The sequence below is a fragment of the Jaculus jaculus genome, chromosome 5 (genome assembly GCF_020740685.1).
Source record: "Jaculus jaculus isolate mJacJac1 chromosome 5, mJacJac1.mat.Y.cur, whole genome shotgun sequence".
Lineage (NCBI taxonomy): Eukaryota > Metazoa > Chordata > Mammalia > Rodentia > Dipodidae > Jaculus > Jaculus jaculus.
This window is the reverse complement of record NC_059106.1, coordinates 125675365-125701045: the sequence shown is the minus strand read 5'-3', so window position 1 is coordinate 125701045 and position 25681 is coordinate 125675365. Positions and strand designations below refer to the sequence as shown.

General features: G+C 39.6%; 1 protein-coding gene across 2 annotated transcripts in view; it reads right to left on the bottom strand.

The window, feature by feature from the left end:
• Nol10 (nucleolar protein 10) overlaps positions 1-25681 on the bottom strand; it is a 115334-nt gene that overhangs the window by 31108 nt on the left and 58545 nt on the right. For both annotated transcript variants that reach the window (XM_045150422.1, XM_045150423.1), the window contains exon 14: positions 691-817. In XM_045150422.1, coding sequence (XP_045006357.1) covers positions 691-817 — 127 coding nt within the window. The remainder of the gene's footprint in view (positions 1-690; positions 818-25681) is intronic.

The following is a 25681-nucleotide window of genomic DNA, read 5'->3' as shown; positions in this document are numbered from 1 at the left end:
TTTTATTCCAGTAGCACTTAAAAAAATATGCTGCTTTCACTGCTAGTATGCTATTATTTTCCACTTAAGGTACAAAAAAGGGCTTTAGGCTGGAGACATGGCTTAGTGGTTAAGATATTTGCCTGCAAAGCCAAAGGATCCTGGTTTGATTCTCCAGGACTCATGTGAGCCAGATGCACAAAGGTGTACATGCATCTGGAGTTCGTTTGCAGTGGCTGGAGGCCCTGGTGCACCCATTCTCTCACTCTCTTTTACTCTCTCTCTACCTTTCTCTCTCTGAAATAAAAAAGGGGGGAGTGCTTTAAACTGTTGAGTTTACTTAAACTTTCTCTAAGCCAAGGTCATAAAATTTTTAAAATGCAGATTATTTAATATCTGATTTGGCATAAAAGGAGACATTTGAAAAATCAATTAAACATGTATCAGTCAACTTTAATGTTCAAAAATCAAGGGTTGGAGAGATAGATCAATGGTTAAGGTATTTACCTACAAAAGCCTAAGGACCTGAGTTTGATTCCCCAGTACCCACATAAAGCCAGATGCACAAAGTAACATATCTATTTGGAGTTAGTATGCAGCAGCAAGAGAGTCCGGTGCACCCATTCTCATTCTCTTCCTCTCTCTCAAATAAATAAATCTCAAAAAAGTGGAATAAAACAATTTTATAAACATTTTATCAGAGTTTTTTACCTAAATTTTCAAGGTCTTTCTTGGTGACAAATTTGTAATCATCATACACGGTACTCTCTGGATTCTCTTCCAACTCTTCTGTTAAGTTGTCCAGGAAGGAACACCACCTGGGAGCAGGACCCAGAACCTATGGGGGTGGTGAAAAGGTCAGCAAAGGTCCACCCTCACTACTCAACTAACATGTAGTTCTTTTACAGCTAGATTTCACTACCAGAATTTGTACCATAGACATATTTCAAAACACGCTGTATATGATTAGTATAATATTCTATAATCACTTATCAAATAAATTTTGACATTTTTTTCAATACACAGAATTCTTTAGACTTAATCTAAAACATGTAGCCAGGACCCACCAGTAATAAATTACACAGAGTGTATCATCAACTAATGTGACAGAAAGTCCACAATTCCACTATGAATGTTGGTGTGTTTTTACTGTTTAAAATATTTTTTATTTTTTTTAAAATTTTATCCATTTGAAAAAGAGAGAGAGTATGAGAGTGGGCATGCCAGAGCCTCTAGCCACTGCAAACAAACTCTAGATGCATGCGCTCCCTTGTGCATCCAACTTTATGTGTGTACTGGGTCCTTTGGCTTTGCTGGCAAGCAACTTAACTGCTAAGCCATCTCTTCAGCCCATGTTTTTACTGTTTATAATATCTTTCCCACCACTATACAACACCCATTAAGCCAGCATTTATTGAAGGAAACTCTGATGATTCCAGGGAGAAGATATGATACAAACACGAGAACACTGGGTTCAAACAGAATGGAACTTCCAATGGCAATTCACCTGTTTATTTCAGCAGTAACTAGTTATATGGGGGAAACCCAAAATCATAATGGAAACTATTAATCTAGGTTAAGCTTTGAGAATGGAAGGCAGGAGGAAGAGAAATATATCACAGGAAAACAGTCCCTATAACACCCTCTTCAATAAAGAAGCATCCCCAAACTACTACAAAGGCTATGGATCTATGAACATGCAAGGTGGGGTGGGGGGGAGCCAGGCATGGTGGCACACACCTTTAATTCCAGCCCTAGGGAGGCAGAGAGAGGAGGATCGCTGTGAGTTTGAGGCCACCCTGAGACTACACAGTGAATTCCAGGTCAGTCTGGGCTAGAGCAAGACCCTACCTTGAAAAACGGAAAAAAAAAAAAAGACTTAATGAGCACAAAAGGAGTCTTATAAAAGCGTTTTTAATTAGAGTAGTCTATACTATTGTTTAAAATTGAAGTAAAAGGTTAGATGAATTAAATGTTTTGACTCTAAACAGAAAAGATAAACCTATAAGAAATGAAAAACATTTTTTAAAAGTCAACATAGGGCTGGAGGGATGCTTAGGGTTAAGAGTTTGCCTGTGAAACCTAAGGACCCTGGTTCGAGGCTTGATTCCCCAAGACTCACATTAGCCAGATGCACAAGGTGGTGCACACGTCTGGAGTTCGTTTTCAGTGGCTGGAAGCCCTGGCATGCCCATTCTCTATCTAACTATCTATCTGCCTCTTTCTCTGTCTGTCATTCTCAAATAAATAAATAAAAATGAAAACAAATTAATAAAAAAAAGTCAACAGAGAGCTGTGTGTGGTGGCACAGGCTTTTCATTTCAACACTTGGAAGGCAGAGGCAGACGCTATAAATTCCAGGACAGCCTGGGCTACAGTGAGACCTTACCCACCCTCCCTCAAAAAAAAACTCAATGTAGGACACTCTTTTTTGTTTTCAAGTGTAGAAAGATTTTCTTATAGAACTTAAAGAGATAGAGCTTTATACAGCTTAGGAGAAGGAAAGAATACAGAATTGTTATCTTTCAGAACTTGGGATACATCATTTTCATCTGAAGGCATTTCATCTAAAGCAGTCTCATTGGAGGTCATTTATAATTTATAATTTTTGGTGGGATTGTACTGTCTTGATTTTTTTGTTTCTTGTATTACAATGTAGGGATTTTTGCATCTTGAGTTAGTTTGATGGTTGGGTTTTCTAATTATCTGCAGTGTTCTTAGCCGTGTAAATCCGACTTTATATATCTTCACTGTAGCTTAAGGTGCAGGTGTAGCCCTTACACTCATTGGAAGGTTCTTTAAAGATGCCTCACCTAGTGCTGAGCATTCCACTGTAACCTCCCCTCAGCAATGATGAGTTTTGAGTTTTCTAAATAGTCACTACCATTTGAATAGAGAAACTCTCCCAACCAGATGTGAAGGCAGCCCTAGTACATGAGCCAAGCATAAACTTTTAGAAGGCAGTTTAGTGGGATAATACGTTCCTGTAGCTGAGTAGCAGTAGCAGCTTCCCCTTGGGCTTCCCAGCCATAGACTTTTGACTGGGCTTTTCAGTATCAGGCACAAATTCCCTTCTGTGGAATGAACCTCAAATCCTATCTGAGCTGTTGGTTACCCCCATATCAGACATGCCACTATTGTACTAGTTGGCACATCTTGCCTGACTGGCCACTGTATAATTTGCGGGATGCACTGCTGGTTAAGACCATCAATGAAATTCACCTAGCAAGTTGCCTAGCACTTTCCAGGACAATGCCACTAAACAGGGAGGAGGTGTGCAGCTCAGCTCTAGCTCGATTTCTCAGTGTAAGACACTCTTTTAAAGGAACTGCTGTGTTTTTAAGAACAGCAACTTAAAATTAACAAATATTTATATATATAAAGGAATTTTCTAAACCAAAGACATGGACCATGATTGCCCCAAAGAAAGGTATGCTTAAGTGTGTACAAACTACAGTATGTACACCACACAAAATCAATGAACTGAGATTGTAGTGAGTCCAGATGAAGTGTATTTGGGCTTCCAGCTATAATGAGCATGCTAGCAAGCTAGAAAACTCACAAGGCCTCCATGCAAGCTCCCCAGAGCTTAGGCACTAGAGACCACAGGGGCTCTTCTTCTAAGCACTGAAAACCTCACAGGAGCAAAGCACACCCAGATAAGGGTATGTGGTCTAAAATAGCAATATTTTCTTCTTTCAGACAAAAGAAAAGTGTACTATTATCACTTTTATAGAAACTGACAATCAAGGAACTGTCTTCTTGAGAAGTAAGAACTTCACTAATTTTGAGTGCTGAATTTCCAGTGGCTACAATAGTGTCTTCTAAGTTGTAGGTGCTCAGTATGTATGTAGTAAGTAAACACATTTGTACACAAAGCATATGTGAATTTAAATATACAATGCACTAAAATTTAAAAGGTCTTGACTGGCAAAGCCATTTTCAAAAGGGTCTACTTTTTCTTATCCAAATGAAAACTCACATATCTCACAATAAAATTATTAGCTATAAGAACACTTTTTGGTGAATGTCCAATCTATTTTGACTTTTATGTAAGATACAAGTTTTGGTTCCAAGATCCCTGCTAATACCAAAATATGCAGATGATATTTAAGTCCTTCAAATGTGCCACTTTGCATCTGGCTTTACATGGGTACTGGGGAATTGAACACAGGATGTAAGGCTTTGCAAGGAAACACCTTTACCTGATGAGCCATCTGTCTCCAGCCCTTGTATTAGCTTTCTTAAATAACCTAGAAATGATTTTTATAGGACCACACATATGCTCAGCAAGTATTTAGCCACTAAGCCACATCCCCAGCCATTAGAGGCGATTTCTAACAAATTGGAGGATGTATGTAGGATGCAAACAAAGACTGTGCTGTTCGTTTGCAGCCGCAGGAGACTCTGGCATGTCCATCCTCATTCTCTCTCTCTGCTCGCAAATCAATAAACAAAATATTTTTTAAAAGCTAATACAATATAAACACCATATAAATACTGTACTATCATTTCTTAAGGAAAATAACCAAAAAAACACATCTGTACACATATTTAGTACAGATGTCAGATTTCTTCAAGTAGCTTCAATAAATCTGCAGATGCAGGTTCCACAGATAAGGGTCAAATATAGTCTCCCTTTAAAACAAAAACATGAACTTCAAGGACATTTATTGGAAAGAATATATTTTGTGTCCTGATTTGCAGTAGATAAAGGAATTAACAAAATATCATACCAGATCTGAAATGACATTCACAGTCTTTTTTTATAATGTTCCACAACCTTGTTTTGATTTACTATCTGGATTTCAATGAAATGGTTTTAAATGGCCTCTCAGAGGACAGGTCTACTTATGATACATAATCTCTACAATCAGACACATGACTATTAAATTTTATAGGAGGAAATATTTCCATTAAAAACAAAGTTAGATCTATTGGGTGTCATTATTAATTGCATTCTCCCAGTTCTTTTTCAGGAAGAAAAACATCATTACAAGGTGGAATTTACTGATTAAACTACTTTTAACTCCATGTTTTACCTACATTAGCATGTTCCTCAGAGGCCTACCATTAAGTTGCAAAAACAGTGGTCACCTTAATCACTGAGGAAGCTCCCCTCTCCCGAATGTACTTAGAGTGACTACATATTAATGTGTGAAGGTGAAGACCCTGCTGTCATTCTGGCTATAACATGTGACATATCAACTAACCCGTAAAAATACATTAATTCATTTCTTAAATATTGGGCTTTATAACTTCAGGAAATCATCTTTTTAAGCAATTGATAAGACTACTGCTACTATATCAAATGTTCCAGGCTCAGCAGTAGAGCATGGGCTTGACATGTGTGACATGACAGGTGATGAGAGAGAGAGAGAGAGAGAGAGAGAGTAAAGAAAGAGAAGAGGGAGGAAGAAGATTGAGAAAGAAAAAGGAGGAGAGGAAGGGAGGGAGAGAAAGAAGAAGAGAAGAAAGAAGGGAACAGAAGAAAGAAAAGGAGGAGAAGAAGAGAGAGAACAATGAGTTTAGTTGAAACTGATGATTGTTAACCTACATTTTTAGTTACCTTAATTTTATTTCAGACAACTAGTAAAGACCACTTTTTCTTTTAAGTTTGATGATCTGTCAGTGATCTGTTGATGTCTTTCCACTTTCAATTTGTACAAATTTCCTAAAGCCACAGGTCAATAACAGAATTCTGAAAAGCAATACATCAGATTGTCAGCAAAAGGGCAATGATAACCCTATCAACTGACGTCAATGGAAATGCCTGCAGTCTTCCAAAGAATGAAAACTCTTTTTTCTCACCAGCATGGCATGTACCAACCTAATTGAGCAGACACCCCAGCCTTTTTGGCTTTTGATACAGGATCCCTATGAAGTATAAGCTGGTCTCAAACTCAAGTCCTAAGTCCTGGAATTAAAAGTGTGTGCCATCACATCCGGCTCACGAGAGCCAATTTTAAATTCATGAAGATATACTGAATATCAAGTGTAAGTAAAACAAAAGGCTGGAAAATAATGGAGTACAATATAATAGAATGAGTGCAGAAGAGCTATTTCTCTGCTGAGAAAGAGTAAGACAATTTTGAGGGGACATTTTGAGACAGGCCTTGAAAAACTGACAGATGTTAAGATTTTACAACCAGAAATACTTACCTTCCATACTAGTGAAAAATGCTAACAAGGGCTGGAGAGATGGCTTAGTGGATAAGGTGTTTCCCTACAAAGCCAAAGAACCCAGGTTTGACTCCCATGACCCACATAAGCTAGATGCACAAGGTAGCACATATATCTGTACTTCATGTGTAGTGCCTGGAGGCCCTGGCACACCCATTCTCTTTCTCTCTCTGTCTACCTTTCTCTCAAATGAATAAAATAAAAAAATTAAAATTGTTACCAAAAATTAATATATTTCGCTCACATTTTATAGAATAAGCTTGTGAATTCTACTTTTCAGTGACTTTATACTAGTATGGTCTCAGAAACCCAGTTTAAATATCTTATGTTAGAATGCGCCATTAAACAGACAAGAACTACATGTGCTGACTAGTAACAACAGGGGGAAGAGTATAAAGTAACCCTACTCAGGCTAAGAAATGGCTTAGCAGTTAAAGGCTCTTGCCTTAAAAGACTGCAGGCCTGAGTTCAATTCCCTAACCATCCACATTAAACTAGCTGGGTGTTTATTTGCAGTGGCAAGAGACTCTGCTATGCTCATACACATTTGTACACACACACACACACACACAGAGAGAGAGAGAGAGAGAGAGAGAGAGAGAGAGAGAGAGAGAGAGAGAGAGAGAGAGAAGAGAGAGAGAGTGTGTGATGACTTTTATCCTTAGTAAGGATAAAATAATCCTGTCCCTGGGCAATAATGTAAGTTATCAGGACATTCTAAAAATAGAAATACAAGTCTTGGAACTACAGCAATAAAACAACAATAGTAGCACACTAAGAGATAGAAGTTGTACCTTTACTAGAATTTAAAGCTAATCTACACAGAAATCTGTGATTGTCACTATAAGGCATAGCCTTTATCATAGACTATTTGCAGCAAGGGTTTAGAGTCCACAATCTTCACTATTTTAAAAGGACAACATATTACATAGTAAACACACACACACATATATACAATATAGCCTACAGTAAATATACTATAAGTTATAGGAATCTTCAGTGGATTTTGGGGCAATGGCCCATACTCAAACCCACTAACAATGCTGCAGAACCCACATACATTCACACCACTAATTTAGGACAAATAAAGACAAGAAAGAGCTTCACAAATTCAAGCCAGGCTTGAGCTATAAGGAGTTAGGTCAGGTACAGAAAAAAGGAAAAAGAAAAAAAAAAACTCAGGACTTTATTTTAATTTGAAAATTACACATAAGAGATAATCGAGCTATATTACAATATAAATATGCATGGATATTAAATATACAACATAGTTTTATACAGTAAACATATACTAAACTTGGCTAAACTATAATATAAATATTTTGGGCCACTATTTTGATTAATAATAATTTTAATGGATGCATAGTATGCTTCTTTAGGGGAGAAGGGCTTTGCAAATCAAGATGTCCAACTCCACAACACAAACTCAAAATTTCTTTCTGCAACATTCCTCCTTTATTGGAGGAAAGGCCCGCTGGCACCAGCATGCATGTTCAGCCCTGACAGCTGAGACTAATAATAAGCAATCGTAAGCCTAGGAGAGAAACGCTGGTGAGCCAGCGGGAAGAGCTGTCTGAAAGCGTGTAATTGCATTTGCAACATAATGAGCTGCCTAATTGCACAGCCAAGTTTACATGCATTAGCGTGAGTGATTATGAGTCAGTTAAAAGTATTCTGTTTGTATGTTTGGTCCTGTGTTCCTAAAAGTCAGATTAGCAGCAGAGCAATTTAACCGTAAGATTTATTTTTTTAAAAGAGAAAAATTATCTGCTATGATTCAATTTTGATTTAGTTTTTGAAAATGTAGGTTAGACACTGAAATAATGAGAAAAACAAGGGCCAAAACACAACACAACAACAAGCCAACCCTGCTGACTCCCTGTCAAGGAACAGTTCATCTAGACAAGGCTCTGAGAGCACAAATGACCAGCAGACAGCACGCCTATACTTAAGAGCCAGGGGAGACAGGTCACCGAAGCACACACACTTCAATACAAAATTAAGACCAATATTAAGAACTACAAAGAGCTTTCAGATAATAATGGCAGCCCCCCAAGCCTTGTTAAAATGATAATAAATGAATATTAAGAGGTATTAACCTTCATGGATTAGAAGAAAAGAAGATACAGTGGTTTAAGAGACAAGCTGGTAAGCATAAGTGCCCCCAGAGGTAGACAATAGGGAGAAGGATGAGCAGGGTGCTCCCAGTCCTGAAGATCACTTCAGGGCCCCAGGCATTTGGAAGATAGGGTGGTGGGTCTGGTATACACCTAATTCCTATAAACCCTGAGGAGATCAAAGGTAATTCCCTGAAGGAGGATCCAAAGCTGCCCTGCACAGCTGGGGGCAAGTGGGGAACAATAGGCACAGGTGACTCAAGCTGGAGGGCTGAAATGACAGCCAGTCTACATGTCAAGACTGTGGGACTGGGCGATGCCAGCCCTCTGAATGCCAGAAGGCAAGCAAGCATGAGCTGCATCTACCTCAACAAGCCCCAAAGCCTGACACCTCAGAGTAGAAAATGAAAGGTCCAACAAGAGTCCTGAGACATTGGTATCTGTTCAAGGGTCAGCTTGAAAACTTCCAGTAGACAAAAACCCCAGGCTACAGTATACAAAGCTCACTGTTAAATGAGAACAGACTGCCAACAATTCCCACACCCTTATCCAACTGTCAGGCTGTCAAGACTGTCAGGCGCAAATGCCTTCCACCACAAAGAAGCAGTGAGCAAAGCGGAGGAGAAGCCCTACCCTCAAGTGCCCTATGTTCCTGATAGGAAACCGCACACCAGCAAGGAAAAGGCTGCTGCATGACTAGGATAAACACTGTGGGAAATTAAGGAAGGGTTGTGATGGAGAAGATGGGGCTAGAAGGTGGGTGGGCCTGCCCTCACTGGACACAGACCCAAGCAGGGAACTGAATCTGCCACTGCCCAGTCTGTTAGGTCACAACTGCTTGGCATGTATGTAGTCAGTAAAAGACCTGCCCAGATAGTGTAAATGAGATTGGGTCACACGCGGTCTTTCTGTAGGTCCTTCCACTAAGTGAGACAGAGCTATAAGAGGGCTCAGGGCTCAGAACTGACATGATCTGACTTGCATCTACAAGGATCACTCTGGCAGAGGCTGGGAGAGTTGCAGATCCAGGCATTTAAGGGAATCTCTGTTCAGTCATTAACTGACAATTAAGCAAAGCAAACAGAGACGTTGGTGGCTTTGGATAGCAAAGAGATTTCACACACAAGCAGTAACAAATCCTGGACAAAGAGGAGGCTGAGTTCTATAATTTCCACATGATCTTTAAAGCATCTACTTTTAGCAAAAAATTACAAGGTATGCAAAATAATAATAAAAGCTAATCTATATGCATAAGGGGTAAGAGAAAGCAATAGACAAAACCTGTCCTTAAGAAACAGAATCCTGCCAGGCATGGTGTCATACACCTTGAATCCCGGCACTCAGGGGGCGGAGTGTGAGTTCAAGGCCAGCCTGAGACTTTACCTCGAAAAAACAAAAAAAACCAGATTTCTTTAATAAGTGAAAAAGACATTCAGACACTGATACATGGATAGGTAAGACGTGCTGTATTTGCACAACAAACTATCAGCAAGATATCAATACACACTATAGCATAGACGACCCTTTAAAACTTAAATGAGAAATATAGATCACCTTTCACATCACTCCACACATGAAATGTTCAGAAAAGGCTAATATATAGAGACAGAAAGGAGACCAGTGGTTATCAGGGGTTGGAGGTAGAAAGAGAAGTGACTAGCAAGAGGCTTCCTTGTGGGAATGATGAAATGTCCTGGAGTTAGATGGTGGTGAACACTGCTGGATTCTAAATGCATCAAAAATCACTGGGTTAATTAAAAAAAAAAAAAAAAGCAGAAACCTCCCACTGGATTACATATTTTCAAAGGGCAAATGTGGGGCTGGAGAGATGGCTTGGCAGTTGGGCGCTTGCCAGTGAAGCCTAATGACCCACCTTAGCCAGATGCACAAGGGGGCACATGCATCTGGAGTTCGTTTGCAGTGGCTGGAGGCCCTGGCATGTGCGCACCCTGTCTTTCCCTCCCTCTTTCTCTGTCTGACACTCTCAAATAAATAAATAAAATAAACAAAAAAAATTAAAACAAAAATAGACTGGCTTGGATTTCACTGACAATGCCCTACCCATTAAAAAAATAAATAAATAAATAAAGGGCAAATGTTAAGAGTATGTCAGTTCTATCTTAACAATGCTGCTACTTTTAAAAAATTGAATTAAGGATCAGAGGTCACACCACATTATCGCCTTTTTAGTTGCTTTTAATCTAGAAGAATCTCTTCGACCTTTCCTGCTTTTCAGATGTAGACATTTAGTAAGCTATGGAGCGCGAGCTCCACGTTCCTGAGGAGCGCTCCTCATAATTAGACGCAAGCATCGCTGGTCAGACACAGTGCCACGAGAACGGCTGAAACTGCCTCCTGTGTCGCTTTGTATGACTAACGTGTGGGAAGCAATGTGCTTGCAGTACTTTATTTTCGTCAACCTTTACATTTTTGCATATTTCATTATTATTTTTTTAATTTATAGTATTAAATGGGGGCCCAACAAGTTTGTCTAAGGACCAACTTCCAGGAATCAGGTAGGCCTTAAATCCCTGTCAAGTCTGGGCTACAGACAGGCCTCTGTAAAGAGATGCAAAAAGTACTTATCAAGACTTCCATTCCATAAAGATAGGCAGGACTAGGGGTGGGTGAACCTTTGTTTTCAAAAGGAAATTGCCTTTTGGTAAACTTATCTGAGAAGACTGTGCCTACAGAAACATAATCCTTGAAGGGTTAATAGCCTCCCTGAAAACTGAAGAGTTAATAACTAACCTTAAGATGAGAAGGCCATAAAGAATGGAAACATCCAGTCTTCCCTAGTCAACTCTGTAAAGAACATATTCTGAGCAAACAACTTTGATGCCTTACCTACTTCCCTTGGACCTGCAGCTAATTCAGTATGTTTGCCTTAGGATCCTCCTTATAAGTTTGAACCCTAGACTGACTTGGTGCTTCAGCTTTCATCCTACAGGAAGGCTGCTGCCCCTCGCTCTACCTCTCAATAAACTGTCTGTAGAGATAAAGTCTTATGTTCTTTCTTGCTTTTCTCCTATACTTTCCTTACAATCCTATTACCTTATTCCACCAAATGAAAGATACACACACACACACACACACACACACACACACACACACAATCCATTCCTTTTCCTTCTTAAATTTTTACATCACTTGAAGACTTAGAATGTGTCAAAGAAGTTTCCAGGAAAGTAAGATAACAAATTTACTGAGAGCTGCTCTACTGGAGGTCTATGAGCTCAGCATTCACATGCTTAGTGAAAACCAGACACTTCTGCTACATTTCGGGACTGAGGAAGCAGAATTATTCTCAAAGGAAGCCCTGTACTTTACATGAACATATCTCTTCAAGTTCTCTCTTAGGTATGCAAAATGAAGACGTATTCAAATATTAATTATCCAAATTTGAAGTAGAAATGAAAAGTATCACATTTCTGATTTCCATGAAAATATTCCATGTTCCTTCAGTGCTGAAGGAAAAAATAAAAGGCCAATCTTAACTCAGTCCCAATCTTCAAGTCCATTTCCAACTAAATGAGAACAGATGCTTCTTAAGAGGTCTCCTGTCCACTCTTTCCTGAAGAGCCTGGCCTTGCATCTAAGCTAGACCACAGTTCGATGTTTATCATCATTTACACTTGAAATGCCAGAAGTTTCCTAGAGTTCACATCCAAAGCTTGCAAAAACAATGATGCTAAGCAACATCCTCTGCTTCCGGCCTTCTCCCACCTTCCTAACGGTACTAAAATGCTCAACCCCAAACACATGTACATTCCCCATGGGTATGAGAGGCATTAGGCCAACTGCATTACTGGAGAACGAATTTATCTTTTTGATCACACACCTGGAAATGAGCACTCCCCAAGATCTTGTTTTGTCATTTTACTCCTGCCAAGAGTCACACAGATGGTAAGTTTGTTATCTTTGGCTGTCAGCACATCAGATACTTTCAGTTCTACCCAACTTCCTTGCAGACAAAGATGTTTACTAATAAGTTTTCAGTATATTCTTATGGTCTTCCAAATGTCAGCTCTGAAAACTAAGGGTACTATAATATGTAAAAGTACCCAGGGAAGGAAACTTGGTGGAAACAAAAAATACAACTTCAAAAAAAAAAAAAAAAAAAAACAACTAAGTAAGGAACCTGGGCATGGTGGGGCACACCTTAAATTCCAGCACTTGGGAGGCAGAGGTAGATGGATCACCATGAGTTCGAGCCCACCCTGAGAGTACATAGTGAATTCCAGGTCAGCCTGAGCTAGGATGAAACCCTACTTCCCCAGTAGCCATGTAAAGCCATATGTTCAAAGTGGCACATGTATCCTGAGTTCATCTGTGATGGCAGGAGTTCCTAGTGTATACACACACGCACACACACACACACACACACACACACTCTCTCTCTCTCTCAAATAAAAAAAAAATTAAAAAAAAAAACTTTTTACTTTTAGGGGTAGAGTACAGATTTCTCAGTGGTTAGGGTGCTTGCCTGAAGAGTTTCACAACCTAGGTTTGAATCCCTAGTACCCACATAAACCAAACCAAATGGTACAGGCACCTGGAGTTTGCTTACAGTGGTTAGAAGCTCTGGTACACCCATTCTCTCTCTCACTCTCCTTTCCTCTGTATCTCTCTGCTTGCAAATAAATAAAGTATTTAAAAATTTTTTTAGGCAAGACATGGTGGTGCACACCTTTAATCCCAGCATTCGGAAGGCAGAGGTAGGAGGATCGCCCATGAGTTCAAGGCCACCCTGAGACTACACAGTCAATTCCAGGTCAGCCTAGGCTAGAGTGAGACCCTACCTCAAAAAATAAAAAAATAAAAATTAGGACTTCTGGTTAAGATGGCAGTATAGGAACCATGCCTAAGTCGCCTAGGGGAGAAAAAGCAAAATACAAAACAAACAAATACAGCAGAATATACTCTCCTACAAAAAAAGTGAAGGTGTTTAAGAAATTATCAACCACAACAGAGAAGTAGGAGAGGTCCAGAGGTCTAGAGACCACAGAAGCAGGCAGGAGTGGCTCCAGAAGCTGCAGGATCGGATTTGTGTGGCCGCAGCTGCCAGGCTCTGCCCCAGCCACAGGGAAAGCCAGGTGAGGGGATTTTCCATTCATGCCAGCCTCCTTGCAAAAACAAGAAAAGTGAAGGGAAGGACGAGAGGGACCAGCAGAGCAGCTTGTGAGGAAGAGGATCACGAAGACCAGTAGAAAAACAACAGCCACTGTCCTCAGCCTCTCCAGCCCCCACCACCAGCACAAGTGCCAGAGACCTGGGGAAGAGAAAATTCACAGCACTGGGCCAGCAGTCAGAGCAGTGACCCACCGACTCAGCAGTCTACCTTAGCCCATAGCACAGCAAAGAGGGACCCAAGCGGGTGTGCAGCATACCTGAGACCAAAGCCATCCCAAAAAGTAACTAGGATTATAGCAAGTCACTACCCACCAAAAAAGCCTGGTATATAGACTTGTATCAGAAGTGCTAATTGCACCTTCCATGTCAAGGTAAATTATATGTTAAATATGATGAATGGTCAGATTTGCCATTCTTTTTTTTTTTGTGGAGGGAGGGGGATTTGCCATTCTTAAATAAGCTATATTTTGGGTTTTTCATTTGTTGCTTCCTGATTTATAACACTGTTGTCTCCTCTTCTGTCATTACATGGGGCAGGGTATCAATCGGTCACAAACTGTCCTTGTAATCCTATATAGGCCAGCAATCTCAGCATCTCAGATGACAGGATTAAGAGTGTGGGGCAATACACATAAGGGACTTTGACTTTGTTAGAACATCTGGTTGTTGTAATACCTAGTGTTGCATAAATATTCTGTGCTGGTTTTCATTGAATGTATATAATGTTTAGTAAAATTTTAGAATTTGCCTTTATTTTGTTCTACCCAGTCTACTAGAATACTCTCATAGCAGGCAAACCCAATACCTAGGGTCACTTTTGTGTCTTAAGCAGCACACACAGTACCTTAAGCTCCTACTCAGAAGATATATAACATCAGATTGATTGATACATCTAATAATACTGTAGATAATTAGAAAACACAAGCATTGCCGGGCTTGTGGCACATGCCTTTAATCCCAGCACTCGGGAAGCAGAGGTAGGAGGATCGCCATGAGTTCAAGGCCACCATGAGACTACAGAGTTAATTCCAGGTCAGCCTGGACCAGAGTGAGACCCTACCTCAAAAAACCAAAAACGAACAAACAAACAAACAAACAAACAAACAAACAAAAAAAAAAACCCCACAAGCATTAAATTAATCCAGGATGCAAAAATCTCTACATTATAATACAAGAAAAAATCAAGACAATAAAAATCCACCAAAATTATAAATCCATCAGAAATGACCTCCAGTGAGACTGATTTAAAGGACATACCTGACAAAGATTTCAAAAGAATGATTATAAATATGCTCAAAGATATCAAAGACACAGGAAACCAATTTCATGAAATAAGGAGGTCAATACAAGACATGAATAAGGATATAAAGAGAAATAACTCAGAAATACCACCAATGAAAAACACAGTAAGTCAAATAAATAACTGTAGACAATCTCACCAGTAGAATGGATGAAGGAGAAAATAGAATATCAAAACAGACAAGTTAGCAGATCTAATATAGTCCAACAAAGAGAAAGACAAACTAATAGGAAAGTATGAATGGGAATTTCAACATACCTGGGACACTATGAAAAGATCAAACATAATTCAGGGTATAGTAGAAGGAGAAGAATTTCACTCCAGAGGCATGATAGGCATTTTCAGCAAAATCAGAAGAAAACTTCACCCAAATTGGGAAAGAGATGCCAATGCAGATACAGGGAGCCTTTAGAACACCAAACAGACAAAACCTGGAAAGAACCTCTCCTCACCATATTATAATTAAAATACCAAACATGTAAACCAAAGAAAACATATTGTAAGTATTTAGACAGAAAAATCAAGTCATATACAAAGGCAAGCCTATCAGGATCACAGCCGATTACTCAACACAAACTTTAAAAGCCAGAAGGGCTTGGAATGATGTATTCTAAGTTCTGAAAGATAACAACTATCAACCAAAGTTACTTTATTCTTCAAAGCTATCCATTCAGATAGATGGAGAAATAAGGACATTCCACAACAAAAGCAGGCTAAAGGATTATGTAAAAACGAAACAGTTCCAGAGAAAATACTTGGAAGGATCCTACATGCTAAAGAGAAAGGAAAGCATATCATATATAAAGAGCCTGGAAAAAACAAACAATACTCAAATACTACTTAACACAAGAGAGCAAAGGTAGAACTGGAAGAACTACAAAACAAGAAAAATGGCAAAAATAAATACACACCTTTCAATAACTCTTAATATCAATGGCCTCAATGCCCTAAGCAAAAGACACAGGTTTGCAGACTGGATTAAAAAACAGGATCCTTCAGTTTGTTGCCTCCAAGAAACTCACATTTCTACAAAAGATGGACACTATCTTAGGGTGAAGAGTTGGAAAATGGTATTTCAAGCAAATGGGCCTAGAAAACAAATAGGTCTCGCTATCATAATACCTGACAGGATAGACTTCAGACCAACATTAGTTAGGAAAGATAAGGAAAGTCACTTTTTATATTGATTAAAGGAACACTCCCAACAGGAGGACATTACAATTCTAAACATATATGCACCTAACATGGGGCTTCCAATTTCATCAAGCAAACGTTATTAGAACTAAGGTCACAAATGACACCAAACACAGTTGTAGTAGGTGACTTCAACACTGCAATCTCAACAATTGACAGGTCATCCCGGCAAAAAATAAACAGAGATGCATCTGGATTAAATGAGGTTACTGAACAAATGGACCTAACAGATATCTACAAAACAAATGCTGCATAGTACACATTCTTTTCAGCAGCACACAAAACAGTCTCCAAAATAGACCATATAGTAGGCCACAAAGCCAATCTTAACAAATACAGGAAAAATTCCTTGCACTTTATCTGATCACAATGCTATCAAATAACAAAACAGCTATAAAGCATATACAAAATCATGGAAACTAAACAATACACTGCTAAATGATGAATGGGTCAATGAAGAAATCAAGACGTTCATAGACTCAAATGTGAAAATACAACATACCAAAACCTTTGGGATACAATGAAGGGAGTCCTAAGAGGGAAATTTGTAGCTTTAAGTGCCTATATTAAGAAATCAGAAAGGTCACGAGTAAAAAATTTAATGATTCACCTTAAGGCCTTAGAAAAGGAATAACAAGGCGAACCACAAATCAATAGACAGGAAGAAATAATAAAGATTAGGGCAGAAATTAATGAAATAGAAACAACAAAAAAAGCCAAAGAATCAATTAAACAAAGAGTTGGTTCTTTAAAAAGATAAACAAGATAGATAAACCCTTAGCAAATCTGACCAAAAGAAAGAGAGAAGAGATGCAAGTTAATAACATTAGAGATGAAAAAGGCACCATCACAACAGATACCAGTGAAATTCAAAAAAAAAAACCCCGAAACCCCATAGGGACATACTGTAAGAACATACACTCTATTCCACTAAAGTTAAGAAATCTGAAAGAAATTGAAGATTTCCTTGATTTATATGACCTACCAAAATTAAATAAAGATGAAATTCACCACTTAAATATACCTATAACAAGTATAGACAGCCAAGCAGTTATTAAAAAAAAAAATCTCCAATTTGCCAGGCATGATGGCACATGCCTTTAATCCCAGCATTCGGGAGGCAGAGGTAGAAGGATCACCATGAGTTCAAGGCCACTGTGAGAGTACATATTTAATTCCAGGTCAGTCTGGGCAAGAGTGAGACCCTACTTTGAACCCCCCCCCCCACGAAAAATCTACCAACTTAAAAAAAGTCCAGGCACAGATGCATTCACTGGTGAATTTTACCACACCTTCATGGAACAACTAACATCAATGCTTCTCAAACTTTTCCATAAAATAGAAAAGGAATGAATCCTACCAAATCCTTCTATGAAGCCAGCATTGCCCTGATGCCAAAACCAGACAAAGATATAACAACAAAAAAAGAAAATTACAGACCAATGTCCCTCATGAACATAGATGCAAAAATTCTCAACAAAATATTGGCAAACAGAACACAGACTGTATCAGAAAGATCATTCACCCTGACTAAGAAGGCTTTATCTTAGAGATGCAGGGATGGTTCAATATATGGAAATTGATAAATATAATACATTATATAAATGGACTGAAGGACAAAAATCACATGATCATCTCATTAGATACAGAAAAAGCATTTGACAAAATCCAGTATCTCTTCATGATAAAAGTCCTACAGAAATTGGGAATAGAAGGAACATATCTTAACATAATAAAGGCTATTTATGACAAACCTACAGCTAACATAATACTAAATGGAGGAAAACTTGAAGCTTTTCCACTAAATTAAGGAACAAGATAAGGGTGTCCACTGTCCCCACTTTTATTTAATATAGTATTGGAAGTCTTATCCATAGCAATAAGGCAAGAGACACACATAAAAGGGATACAAATTGGAAAGGAAGAGATCAAGTTATCATTATTTACAGATATATGATTCTATACATAAAGAACCCTAAAGCTGGTACAGCTGACAAACACTTATAGCCATGTAGCAGGATACAAAAAGAACACACAGATCTCATTAGCCTTCCTAAATACAAACAGCAAACACACAGAATGAAATCAGAGAATCACTCACTCCCATGCACAATTATATAAAAGAAAGAAAGAAAGAAAGAAAGAAAGAAAGAAAGAAAGAAAGAAAGAAAGAAAGAAAGAAAGAAAGAAAGAAAGAGGGAGGGAGGGAGGGAGGGAGGGAGGGAGGGAGGGAGGGAGGGAGGGAGGGAGGGAGGGAGGGAGGGAAGGAAGGAAGGAAGGAAGGAAGGAAAGAAGGAAAGAAGGAAAGAAGGAAAGAAGGAAAGAAGGAAAGAAGGAAAGAAGGAAAGAAGGAAAGAAGGAAAGAAGGAAGGAAGGAAAGAAGGAAAGAAGGAAGGAAGGAAAGGACCTCTGAATAAACTTAACCATGGAAGTGAAGGATCTCTACAATGAGAACTTTAAAACACTTGAGCGAGAAATTGCAGAAAACACTAGGAAATGGACAGACATCCCTTGTTCTTTGATTGGAAGAATCAATGTTGTGAAAATGTCAATCTTACCAAAAGCAATGTACACATCTAATGCAATCTCCATCAAAATTCCAGTGGCATTCTTCACAGAAATAGAAACAACAATCCAAACACTCATTTGGAAGCACAAAAAACCCTCAAACATCTAAAACAATTTTGAGCAACAAACGTAAGGCTGGTGGTATCACCACATCTGATTTTAACCTATATTACAGAGCCATAGTAAAACAAACAAACAAATAAACAAACAAAAAACTAGCATTGTACTGGCACAAAAGATCAGTGGAACAGAACAGAGGACCCCGAGATGAGTCTGGGTAGCTACAGCCACCTGATCTTTGACAAAATCACCAAAAATACTAATTGGAGAAAAGACAGCCTCTTCAGTAAATGGTGCTGGGAAAACTGGATACCTATCTGTAGAAGGATGAAAATATCTCTCTCCATGCACAAGAACTAAGCCCCAGTGAATCAAAGACCTTAATATCAGACCCAAAACTCTGAAACTGCTAGACGAAAAAGTAGGGGAAACCCTTCAACATACTGGTCTTGGCAAATACTTTCTGAATATAACCCCAATTGCTCAGGAAATAAAACCATGGATCAACCACTGGGACCTCATGAAATTACAAAGCTTTTTGTACATCAAAGGACACTGTGAATAGAGCAAAGGGGCAACCTACAGAATGGGAGAAAATCTTTGCCAGTGTGGTGATTTGATTCAGGTGCCTCCCTAAACTTAGGTGTTCTGAATGCTAGGATCACAGCTGATGGAGATTTGGGAATTAATGCCTCCTTGGAGGGAGTATATTGTTGGGGGCAGGCTTATGGATATTATAGCCAGTTTTCCCATGCCAGTGTTTGGCAACTCTCCTGTTGCTATGGTCCACCTTATGTTGGCCAGGGGGTGATGTCCACCCTCTGCTCATGCCATCATTTTCCCTGCCATCATGGAGCTCCCCCTCAAGTCTATAAGCCAAAATAAACCTTTTTCCCACAAGATGCTCTTGGTTGAGTGATTTCTATCAGCAATGTGAACCTGACTGCAATGGCCAACTATACATCTGACAGAGGATTAATATCCAAAACATACAAAGAACTCAAAAAACTAAATAATAAGAAATCAAACAACCCAATTAAAAAATGGGCTATGGGCCAGGCATGGTGGCACACACCTTTAATCCCAGCACTTGGGAGTCAAAGGTAGGAGGATCACTGTGAGTTCAAAGACAGCCTGAGACTACATAGTGAATTCCAGATCAGTCTGGGCCAGAACAAGGCCCTACCTTGAAAAAAAAAAATGGGGGGGGGGGTAGGGGCTATAGAACTAAACAGAGAGTTCCCAAAAGAAGAAATACAGATGGCATATAAACATCTAAAAAATGTTCTACATCCCTAGCCATCAGGGAATTGCAGATTAAAACTACACTGAAATTCCATCTCACTCCTGTCAGAATGGCTACCATCATGAAAACAAATGACCATAAATGCTAGTAAGGATGCAGAGACAGAGGAACCTTTCTACACTGTTGGTGGGAATGCTATCTAGTCTAGCCACTGTGGAAATCAGTGTGGAGGTTCCTCATACAATGAAAAATATAGATTTACCATATGACCCAGATATACTACTCCTAGGCATATATCCTAAGGACTCATCTCACTACTTAGACATACTTGCTCAACCACGTTGATTACCACTCTGTTCACAATAGCTAGGAAATGGAACCAGCCTAGATGTCCCTCAACTGATGAGATGATAATGAAGATGTGGCACATTTTTACAATGGAGTTCTACTCAGCAGTAAAGAAAAATGAAATTTTGAAATTTGCAGGAGAATGGATGGATCTGCAAAGAATTATACTTTGTAAGGCAATCCAGGCCAGAAAACCAAACATCACATGTTCTCTCTCATTGGTGGATCCTAACTACAAATGATTGGACTTCTGTGAGTAGGATTAACACTCAGTAGCAGAGGCTAGTAAGTTAGAAAGGGGATATAAAGGGAATAGAAATGGAGGAAGGGGGGGACTTAACAGGTTAGTATTGTATGTATGTAAGTAGAAGAACAGATTAATGGGGGTGAAAGGGCCCAAGTGAGGTCAGGGGAAGAGATTTAGTAAAGAAATGGTGGGGGAGGGAGGGCTAATCAAAATCTAAGAGGATATAAATAAATCATATGGAAGCCTACTTTTTTGAACACTGGAACACTTAGAAGCTATAGATTGTTACCAGAAAATTTTCAGTGGCAGATATGGGATAACTTCCAGTGAGTTGTTGGCCAGGGAGATCTCTGATACCCCTAAAACATTACAGGCCATTGATGAGGCCCTTGGTTTCCCACCAGGAATTGATGGCAAGACCCTATTACTGAAGACTCCACATGCTTGTGCTACAAGTTCACTGAGAAATCCTCCTGGAGCTGAGCTGAAAACCTCCTCCATGTAGATCAGCTGACAGAAAGCTGGAAAAAGCCACACTGCATGCAGTTCAATGGGAGAGAGAGAAATCACCAGTGAAAATACTCAACAGTGGACACTTCAAGTCTTAAATTTGGACAGCCAGGCAAAATGAGCCAATGGGTAGAACAGTGGCATGTCTGTTATGGAGGAAACCAACTGCCCTCTAATTTGACTAGAGGCCTGTTCCATAGGAGGGAATACATACCTCATACTGAAAACCTGTAACAGGGGTAGTTATGAACCCTAGGAGTATAACATCTGCTGGTGTCTGGCTAAATGTACATACTGTGCCTACCAAACTGCCCAGTAAGCAGTTCTTTTAATGTTCATACCCATATATTAATGCTACTCTCACTTTTGGTTAGAGAAGCTTCTCTTTTCAGATGGCAGTGACCTTGGGATGACTCAGAAGGCATCACGGTGCTGAGAAGTGACAGAGGAGTGCTGAGCACTGATCTCTATCACATCTTCTAAGGCTCAGGGTCCACTGTAGAAGAGTTGGTGGAAAGAATGTAAAAGCCAAAGGAAGGGTAGGACTCCTTACAATGTGCTCCTCCAGACACAAAATGGCCTGGATATCCATGACCTCATAATGCCTGACACTACCTACACAAGACTCTCATAATAGCAGGAAAAGATGTTGACATCAAAATACAAGAGAGACTGATTGAGAGGGGGGAGGGGCATGATGGAGAGTGGAATTTCAAAGGAGAAATTGGGGGAGGAGGGAGTGAATTATTGTCTACAGTTATGGGTACTGTCAATAAAAAATAAATTAAAAAAGATTAAAAGACAAAGGAGAGTTAATAAGGCATAAAAAAGAAGAGGGTAAAAATCTCAATCTGGGGCTGGAAAGATGGCTCAGTGGTTAAAGGCACTTGCTTGCAAAGCTTGCCGGTATGGGTTTGATTCCCCAGTACTCATACAAAGCCAGATACGCAAAGTGGCACATGCATCTGGAGCTCATTTGCAGAAGCAAGAGGTTCTGATGGGCCTATCTCTATTCATTTTCTCTCTCTTTTTTTTTAAAGAACCTAATTTGGACCTAGGTAAAATGTCCCCCCCAAATGGACCCACTATAAAATTATTTGAATAATTTTCTTCAACCCTAAGTAGAATATCTATTTCAGCTTTATCTATACATTTAAGATAGGGTCTCTTTTGACCCAGACTGGTCTCAAACTTGCTACATAGTCAAGGATGACCCTGAATTTCTGATCCTCCTCTAGTATCTACTATTCTCTTCAATAGGTAGTAAACAGACTGTTACACATCTGATTTTTCAATAACAAAAACAAATGACATATTAAGTCACAAGAAGGTATACAGGAATCTTAAAAGCATATTCCGATTGGAAAGAAGTCAATTTAATTTGACTACATACTGTATGATGTCAACTACTGACCGTCTAGATAAAGGCAAAACAATGGAGATAAGTAAAAGGGACAGGGACTACTGGCAGCTTTGGGGCTGAGTAGGGAGGGATGAACATGAGATTTTTAACATGAAACAATCATGCTGGACATATGTCCTTACACATTTTGCAAGCCCCACAGAATACGCAACACTGCGAGTGACCAATCAATGCAAGCTGCAGACAATCACCAATACTCATCGTGTCAATGCAGGTTCAGCAAGTATAACAAACACAACACTCAGCTGCAGAATGCTGACGGGGAGGAGAACACGAGGACTGTGTCCTTCTCACTGTTTCACTATGAACTAGAAACTGCTCCAGAAACAGTCATCTGATCCAACAAACAGGGGATATAATCATGTGCAGATAAGCAAGAAACAGATGGACAGACACATCCTGTCTTTAATACCTTCCCACCAATCAAGAATATGATTCTATTCCACAAGAACTAAGCTGGGTGTGAGAGTATGCACCCACAGACTCAACTTCTGAGGAGGCTGAGGCAGAGGACCACTTACAAGCTGTAGTTTAAAACCAACCTAGGCAACAAAATGAAACACTGTCTCAACCACATAATAAATAAATAATCTAAGGGAAGATTTGTTTCCGTATAAAGACCAGGTATTCTTTCACATTTTGCAATTTCAACAACTATTTTCTAGACCAATTTAAAGCACCAATAATAAGCTCCAACCTCCAAAAAGGCATGGAGGATATGCTAGTGTACTGGTCATGTGGAAGCAGAGGTAAGTAGCTGAACAGCGTGTTATATTTCTCCTTATTTTAATGTATACTTGAAATTTTTCATAATTCACTTTAAAAAATAAAGTATTGGGGCTGGAGAGATGGCTTAGCGGTTAAGGCACATGCCTGCGAAGCCTAAGGACCCCAGTTTGATTCTCCAGGTCCCACATAAGCCAGATGCACATGGTGGTGCATGAGTCTAGTTTGTTTGCATTGGCTAGAGGCCCTGGCATGCCCAGTCTCACTCTATCTCTAATAAATAAATAAAAATAAAATCTTTAAAAAATAAAGTATTGGAGACAGGCATGGTGGCACACGCCTTTAATCCCAGCACTCAGAAGGCAGAGGTAGGAGGATCACTGTGAGTTTGAGGCCACCCTGAGACTACAGAGTGAATTCCAGGTCAGTCTGGGCTAGCGAGACCCTACCTCAAAAAAAATAAAATAAAATAAAGTATTGGGGCTGGAGAGATGGCTCAGTGGTTAAAGGGCCTTGCTTACAAAACCTGACAGCCCAGATTCAATTCTTCAGTACTCACGTAATGCTGATACACTAAGTATCACATGCATCTGGAGCTCCTTTGCAGTAGCAGGAGGCTTTGGAGTGCTTATTCTCATTCTTTCTCTCTCTCTCTGCCTGTCTCTCTCAATAAATAAAATATTTTAATAAAAAATATCAACAGTATTCGTTCCAGCTAAGCTGCATAGATAGACTCTATCTCAAACAGAAGAAAAAAAAAAAACAAAAACAAAAGAAAAGCTAGATGTGGTGGTACATGCCTTTAATCCCAGCACTTAGGAGGCAGAGGTAGCAAGATTCAAAGCCAGGCTGGGACTACACAGTGAATTCCAGGTCAGCCTGGGCTAGAGTAAAACTCTACCTCGAAAAACCAAAATTAAAAAAAATTAAAATTAAAAAAGGTTAAGGAAAGCCAGGCGTGGTGGCGCATGCCTTTAATCCCAGCACTCGGGAGGCAGAGTTAAGAGGATTGTCATGAGTTTGAGACCACCCTGAGAGTCCATAGTGAATTCCAGGTCAGCCTGAGCTAGAGTGAGACCCTACCTTGAAACACCAGAACAAACAAACAAAAAAGGTTAAGGAGATGGCTCAGCAAGTAATGTACTTGCTATACAAGCATGGACTTGAGTTTCACCAAGAGCCACATAAATGCCAGATGGGTGTGTGACCCACCTGGAACCCCAGTGCTCAGCAGGTAAAGACAGGATCCCCAAGGCAAGCTAGCTAGCTACAGTAGCCAATTCAGAAAACCCAGGGTTTAAGAGACCCTACCCCAGCAAATGAGGTAGAGGGCCATCAAGGAAGATATTCATCAACTTCTAGTCTCCAACAGCACACGCACACATGTATACATGCATACTTGTGAAAACACATTCACAGATGCACACACACCACACAGAAAAGGAAAAACAGGGCTGGAGGGATGGCTTAGCATTTAAGGCATTTGCCTACAAAGCCAAAGGACTCAGGTTTGATTCCCCAGGACCCACGTAAGCATTACAAGGTAGCACATGTGTTTGGAGTTCATTTGCAGTGGCTAGAGGCCCCGGCACACCCATTATCTCTGTCTGTCTGTCTGTCTGTCTGTCTGTCTGTCTGTCTCTCTCTCTCACACACACACACACACACACAAATAAAAATAAAAAAATAAAAACTGTAAAAAAAGAAAGAAAGGAAAGGAAAAACAGCCAGACATGGTGGTGCAGGCTTTAATTCCAACTTGCAAGGCAGAGGCAGGCAGATCACTGTAAATTCAAGGCCACCCTGAGACTACATAGTGAACTCCAGGTCAGCCTGGGCTACAGTGAGACCCTACCTCAAAAAAAAAAAAAAAAAAAAAGGAGAGAAGGGAGAAGGGAAGGAAAAGGGAAGGGAAGGAGGGAGGAGGGAGGAAAGAGAAAGAAGGGAAAGTAAAACAGAAAGCTACCCGATGGAGGATCTATTAGCAAAGGAGCCCTCTGAGGACAAACTTTCTTGGGACTTAGTAACACTGAGTGAAAGTAACGATAGTAAAATCTTAGGACCTCCATATTACTTTCTGTATAAGCTGGACATTTTAAAAGAACATAGCCCAAATTTCTCTACCATTGAGCTATATTTCCATCCCTCTGCCACCTATTTTTAAGAACACAAAATAAAACCAGGTACTGAGCATCTCAACTGAAGAGAATACCACCTGATTCAAGCAGCCAGGTATCTTGAGAAAGCAAATCCACCTCCGTGTGAACAATGTTCTCTACCCCTGCCAACAGGTCACTGGAATAAGAGGGTTACTTCCAATTATTCATGTCCAGAACAAAAAAGGTAGAATGATCAACTTGGAAAGGCCCAAGATGGAAGAAAGAACAGGAGTCAGGAGGTAAGGCCTTGGGTCAGTACTAGATGTAAACTAGTGTTAGAACAGAAAGTCATCGTTTATTTGCAAGAAATGAATAGTCAGATACATATTTAAGCAAAAGCAAGTATCAATTGATATACTGACACCATATAAAGTGTATCAAGTATTTCTACAGTAAATTACACATATTTTTACCCAATCAGAACTGAAATTTTGAAAAATTGACAGGATGCTTAGAAAATTACTTCCTGATTTTCACACATTGATGCT